The sequence below is a fragment of the Prunus mume genome, linkage group LG1, assembly GCF_029339155.1.
Source record: "Prunus mume cultivar Tortuosa linkage group LG1, ASM2933915v1, whole genome shotgun sequence".
Taxonomy (NCBI): Eukaryota; Viridiplantae; Streptophyta; class Magnoliopsida; order Rosales; family Rosaceae; genus Prunus; species Prunus mume.
In genome coordinates this window covers 5,237,611-5,244,293 of record NC_142698.1, presented here as the reverse complement: position 1 = coordinate 5,244,293, position 6,683 = coordinate 5,237,611, and the positions used below count along the sequence as shown (strand labels likewise).

At 40.1% G+C, this 6,683-nt stretch overlaps 2 protein-coding genes and 1 non-coding gene across 3 annotated transcripts; 1 reads left to right on the top strand and 2 right to left on the bottom strand.

Annotated features, from left to right (window-relative positions):
• Positions 1-1,055: 1,055 nt before the first annotated feature.
• LOC148920813 (uncharacterized) lies at positions 1,056-1,433 on the bottom strand. Its single transcript, XM_089047105.1, has one exon. The coding sequence runs from the start codon at positions 1,431-1,433 to the stop codon at positions 1,056-1,058; it is 378 nt and encodes a 125-aa protein (XP_088903231.1).
• Positions 1,430-5,993, bottom strand: LOC148920811 (uncharacterized). The gene is given in 10 exon segments (XM_089047096.1): positions 1,430-1,739; positions 1,853-1,951; positions 2,054-2,455; positions 2,656-3,100; positions 3,318-3,572; positions 3,778-3,840; positions 3,843-4,739; positions 4,742-4,849; positions 4,852-4,923; positions 4,926-5,993. Coding segments are annotated over 10 exon segments (3,717 nt in total). The 5' UTR covers positions 5,992-5,993.
• Positions 5,519-5,625, top strand: LOC148920812 (small nucleolar RNA R71). Its single transcript, XR_016123411.1, has one exon. It is a non-coding gene; the product is annotated as a small nucleolar RNA R71 (small nucleolar RNA).
• Positions 5,994-6,683: the final 690 nt, after the last annotated feature.

The window sequence follows — 6,683 nt, the reverse complement described above, 5'->3', positions numbered from 1 at the left end:
AGGCTTGAAGTGTTTGGCTGCAAGAGGGCTGATGGAACACACGAATGGGTAGGGTGAAAAGAAAGCACAGAGAATGGTTATACACACATAGCCTAGCATCACTTCAATGAGTTCATTCATGAATGAGAGCACGACCTGATATCTGCAAAGAGAATCATCCTTAGTATTCAATCAAAATGGAACAATGAGATCATTTAGAGTGAATTGAAGAAAATAAGTAGAGATGAGGAATAGAAACACTTTAAACCCTCTCAAGAATGCAATTAGGCTCGAAATAGCTCACTAGGGTAGTCTCCACTATTCTCCTTCAATAATCTGAGCATGGTACCTTAGCCACCAGAATTCTAAGAGCAAAAGCTTTGTGAAGTGTAAAATTTCTGATATGAAAATCTCAATGGCAGCTCCATAGCATTGATTGTATGAAATTCAAAAAACAAATAAAAATAAATAAAAATAAAAATAGTGACAAGCGGACGAAAATTGAAAACACAAATGAACAAAAATAAAATTGTAAACACAAATGAACAAAAATTGAAAACCTCCCCCCCAGACCTGAATTGAACATTGTCCTCAATGTTAAAGCATAACAAAGATGAGTGAGAACATGTAAATAATAAGGGGAAAGTTTAAGACCAAGGATTAGAGAAACTCCCTCTTGATGCGATTAGGTCGACAGCTACCAAGCACCTTATTCTTCAACACATGGGTTGCCTCCCAAGAAGCGCCTTAGTTAATGTCTTGGCAAGACATTATGCGATTAGCTAACTTGATTGTACGAATGGAAGATGATCCACCACATGACCAGTTTGAATTCCAACTGACACTCCCTCATAGAATGGCTTTAAACGTTGTCCATTTACTTTGAAAGTCGAGCCATCTTTAGGGTTTTGAATCTCCACAGCTCCATAGGGAGAAACATTGACCACGGTGAATGGGCCAAGCCACCTAGACTTCAATTTTCCTGGAAAGAGACGCAAACGTGAGTTAAACAAAAGAACTGACATACCTTTGGTGAACTCTTTCCGTTGAATGTTCCTGTCATGGTAACTCTTGGTTCATTCTTTGTAAAGCCTTGCATTCTCATAGGACTCATGTCTAATTTCTTCCAATTCATTGAGCTGAAACTTTCTAACATGGCCGGCCTTGTCCAGATCAAAATTCAACTTCTTGATGGCCCAAAAAGCATTGTGTTCAAGCTCCATTGGCAAGTGGGCTTTCCCAAACACAAGACGATAAGGGCTCATTCCGATGGGAGTCTTATATGCAGTCCTATAAGCCCATAATGCATCATTGAGCTTGGCAGCCCAATCTTTCCTTGTACTATTCACTACCTTCTCTAGGATCTGCTTAATTTCTCTGCTTATTTCTACTTGACCAGAAGTTTGAGGATGATATGGTGTAGAGACTCGGTGGGTGATGTTGTACTTCTTCATGAGTGCTTCAAATGGTTTGTTGCAGTATGGCTGCCTCCATCACTAATGACAGCCCTTGGAGTACCAAACCTTGTGAAAATATTGTCCCTTAAGAACTTCAGCACCACCTTATGATCATTGGTTTTGGTGGCTATGGCTTCCACCCATTTAGACACATAATCAACAGCAACAAGTATGTAGGTATAACCAAAGGAAGACGGGAATGGTCCCATGAAATCAATACCCCATACATCGAAGAGTTCCACAAAGAGTATGTTCTTCAATGGCATTTCGTTCCTGCGGCTTATGTTTCCCATCCTTTGACACCTATCACACTTAACACAAAAATTAAATGCATCTTTGAATAGAGTAGGCCAAAAGAAACCTGATTGCAAAATTTTAAGTGCTGTTTTCTTAGCTCCAAAGTGGCCTCCACAAGCCAATTCGTGGCTATGCCTAAGGATGCTTTCTTGTTCTTCTTCCGGAACACATCTTCTAATGAGTTGATCTGGGCAATGCTTGAATAAGAAAGGTTCATCCTGCATATAATGTTTCACCATGGAAAAGAACTTCTTTTGTCCTGATAAGTTAGATCATTTCTAAGAACACCACAAGCAAGATAATTAACAAAATCAGCATACCATGGCTCTTTGACTTGGGCAACAAATAGTTGTTCATCCGGGAAAGTCTCATTCAAGGGTAGTACAGCTTCTCCATGCTCTTCAATCACAATTCTGCTCAAATGGTCAGCCACCACATTTTCACATCCCTTCTTGTCTCGAATCTCCAAATCGAACTCTTGTAGCAAGAGAATCCATCTGATCAAGCGTGGTTTGGCGTCCTTCTTAGTGAGCAAGTATCTAAGAGCAGCATGGTCAGAATAAACAATTACTTTAGAACCAACAAGGTAAGAACGAAATTTTTCTAAAGCAAAAACCACAGCAAGCAACTCCTTCTCTGTGGAGTAATTGAGTTGGGCATCATTCAAGGTCCGCTCGCATAATGAATCACATGGGGAAGCTTGTTCTTCTTTTGACCTAGAACTGCACCAATAGCAAAGTCAGAGGCATCACACATTATTTCAAATGGTAAAGACCAACTGAGCTATGATAATAGGGGCTGAAGTTAGCTCTTTCTTCAAGGTCGTAAAAGCTTCCATGCAAGTTTCATCAAACTCAAAAACAGCATCCTTAGCAAGGAGATTACACAATGGTCTTGAAATGCTCGAAAATTTTTGATGAACCTTCTATAGAATCCGGCATGGCCCAAAAAGCTTCTAACTCTTTTAACAGAGGAAGGGGGTGGTAGATTTGAGATGATATTTATCTTGGCTTTGTCCACTTCAATTCCCTTGCTTGAAACAACATGGCCTAGCACAATTCCTTGTCTTACCATAAAGTGACACTTCTCCCAATTCAAAATCAGATTTGTTTCCTGACATCTTTTAAGCACTAGAGACAAGTGGTGAAGACAATCATCAAAAGATGAACCAAAAACTGAAAAATCATCCATAAATACCTCCATGAATCGTTCCACCATATCAGAAAAGATTGCCATCATGCATCTTTGGAAAGTTGCTGGAGCATTGCACAAACCAAATGGCATCCTTCTATAAGCAAATGTACCGAATGGGCATGTGAACGTGGTTTTCTCCTGGTCTTCCGGAGCAATGGGAATTTGATTATAACCTGAAAATCCATCAAGAAAACAGTAAGCATGGCTGATAAACGATCAAGCATTTGATCAATGAAAGGCAAGGGAAAATGATCTTTTCTTGTGGATGTGTTCAACTTCCTGTAATCAATGCAAACTCTCCAACCGGTGATAGTTCGTGTTGGAACTAGCTCATTCTTCTCATTCTTTACAACGGTGATTCCGGACTTCTTAGGAACAACTTGCACAGACTCACCCACTTAGAATCTGAAATTGGGTAGATGATTCCCACATCAAGTAGCTTTAAAACTTCAGCCCTAACCACCTCTTTCATGTTGGGATTTAGCCTTCTTTGTGCATCACGAGATGGTTTGCTGTCTTCTTCCATTAAAATTCGGTGCATGCACATGCTTGGACTAATTCCTTTGATGTCTGCTATGGTCCATCCAAGGGCTGTTTTATGCTCTTTCGTAACTTCAATTGTGTCCTCTTCATGTGAGGTGAGACCTGCAGCAATTATAACAGGAGAGTTTCATTAGCACCCAAATAAGTATGTTTAAGATGATTGGGTAGAGGTTTAAGTTCTAGCTTTGGTGGGGTAATAATGGATGGCTCCAATTTTGTGGAGGATGGTTCAAGAGGCTCGAGTGGTGGCCTAAAGGATGGTGGGTATGGCTGAAACACTTCTAAGGCAGCCATCACTTCTTGGAACTCGATTCATAGAGATCTTCCTCTTCTTGTGTTAGGACCGCTTCTAGAGCATCATTAGACTTTTCTGCACAATTTTAGAAGAAACCTCATGATCCACAACATCAATTGAAAAACAAGTATCAAGAGTGATAGAAGGTTGAGAGAGAGCATCAAACACTTTAAATTCAACAGCTTCACCCAAAACAGTCATGGAGAGGGTGCCATCTTTCACTTTGATGATTGTGTCTGCGATGGCCATGAATGGTCGCCCAAGGAGAATGGGATCAACACGGTCTCCATATGGGTTATCCTCCATATCCATAACTACAAAATCAGCCGGAAGAATGAGTGTATTAACTTGAACTAAAATATCTTCTACAATACCTTTAGGATATTTGATAGAATGATCAGCTAGTTCAAGACGAATTGAGGTTTTCTTTATCCCTTCTAAGCCAAGCTCCTGATAAACTGAATATGGCATTACATTGATGCTTGCTCCCAAGTCCAACATGGTTCTTCCAACCGCCTTATCTCCAATGTTAATGGGAATGTCAAAGCTGCCAGGATCTTCTAGTTTTGTGGAAGCTTCCTTTGCAACACAAAGACTCACATTCTTGTTGAGCTTTACTTCTTCACTTGGAGCAAAATTGAGCTTGTGAGTCATCAAGTGCTTGATGAACTTTCCATATGCAGGAATCTGTTTAACAACATCAAGCAATGGCAAATTGATATTAACTTTACTCAAAATATCATAAATCTCTTTAAAAGCCTTATCTTGATTCGCTTTCTTCAAACGGCCTGGAAATGGAATCGGTGGAATATATGGAGGAGGTGGGATGTATCTATCTTGATGAAGATGTGATGGCACAAATTTGTCATCTCTTTTATGCAATTGAAATGGATTGGGTTCCTGAGAATCAGATTTGGCCTTAGGAGCAGATTGGGACGTTTTGGGTTGTTCTCCTTCCATAGCTGTGGTTTCTCTTCATCTTCATCCTCTACAATCACAACATCATTTGATAGATCAGAACCAACTTTGTTATCAACAATCTTACCTGATTTGAGCACATGAACGGCCTTGGCTTCTTGGTTTTTGGATTGATCACGGTTTGGCTTGGCCATTTCTGTTCTCTTTGAGCTATTTCAGTAGCTATCCGGCCTAATTGACTTCCAACTTGGAGATGGCAGCTTGTGTAGTTTGCTGGAAATTGGATTGGTTGATTGCCATTTGCTTCACTATATCCTCCAACGATGATGATTGTTGTGGCCTTTGGAGTGAAGGGGGATTCGCTTGATTATGTGTATTCCTCCATGAAAAGTTTGGATGATTCCTCCAACCTGGATTATAACTTTGAGAATATGGATCATTTATTGGACCTCGGTTGTAGGAATTCACCAACTTAGCTTGCTCTTGCACAAATTCTGGATATGCAGCCCCAAGGGGACAAGAAATGGTAGGATGATCATGAGTTTCACAGATGCTACACACTTCCTTTGAAGGGATTCTTGAGTTCAATGCAAGGAGGGCATCTAGCTTTTGTTCCAATTTGGAAATCTGCACACTGGAAGAATCATTAGGACCACCAGCAATACGTTTACCTCTTGTATCGGTGTGTTGGGTCTCCATTGCTATCTCCTCAAAGAGTTCATATGTTTCTTCTGGAGTCTTAGTCTTATAAGAACCACCTGCAAAATTAGTGACAATATTATGGCTAGAGGGGGTTAGTCCTTTATAAAACATACGCATCTGAAGCTTCAATGGAATCCCATGATGAGGACATTGATTGAGCAGCCCATTGAATCTCTCCCATGCTTCACAAAACGACTCTTCATCTTGTTGTGCAAATAGTAAGATCTTGTCCCTAAGCATGTCGGTTTTTTGCGTGGAGAAGTATTTCTCCAAGAACTTCTTTTGAATGGCTCCCCAAGTCGTGAGTGAACTAGGCTTCAAAGAATTCAACCAATATTTCGCCTTGTCTTTCAAAGTGTAAGGAAACACTCTCATTCGAAGTTGATCTTCCGTCACACCTGTCAAGGGAAAAGAGCTCACAGCATTAAAAATATCCTTTATATGGGTTAATGGATCTTCATTAGGTAAACCATAAAAGGAAGGCAACATATTAAGATGAGAAGATTTAAGCTCATAGTTTCGAGCTGCGGTGGGCAGCAAGATGCTTGAAGGGGATGCTGGAATTGTTGGGATATCAAGGTCTCCCATGAACTCATTGGCAGCCATCTCTTCTTCTTCTTCTTGGTCTGAACTTGATTCAATTTGAAGGTGAAGAACCTGGGAGGTCAGTGTGGATAGCAAGACCTTCAAATGTGGCAATGGCTTGCTCTTTCGCAGTTGCCAACTCTCTTTCTAGACGATTCTGAATTTCAGAGATCACCCGGTTTGGTTGCAAAGATGGTCTTGTGTTCAAAGATCTCGAACGTTGGAATGAAGACCTCACTTGTTCAAGTAAGGGATTTCTAGACATAAACTACCTGAAACAGAAAATAACTTGAGTTAATTAGTACTACTAAAAGAATAGGGTAACCTTGGGCACATAACCAGGGAAGAACTTTCATTCAATCCCCGGCAACGGCGCCAAAATTTGTTGTTAATATGTTAACTCGCAATTGTACGGGCCAATTAGTAATATAGCAAGACAAGTACGAGGTCGTACCCACGAGGACTGAGAAGTTAAAATTAGTTATGTACTTAGATTACCAAATTCAAGAAAGTAGGAGGTTAAGTCTAAAATAGAATTTAAACAAAGAGTGATTGTAATTGTTGAACAAATGAGGCAAAACGAAATTTCAAACAAAAGCAAAGTGAGCAAATGTAACAAAGAGTGTTTTTGTGGGCTGGAAAACAGATTGGGAGACTAGGGCATTCGATTCACCATAACAATTCAATTCTAGGTTATAAGGAGTCAAGTGACA

What these genes read in the sequence shown, in the direction of transcription:
- LOC148920813 (XM_089047105.1), bottom strand. Translation starts at nt 1,433, where the DNA reads ATGAAGAAGTACAACATCACCCACCGAGTCTCTACACCATATCATCCT.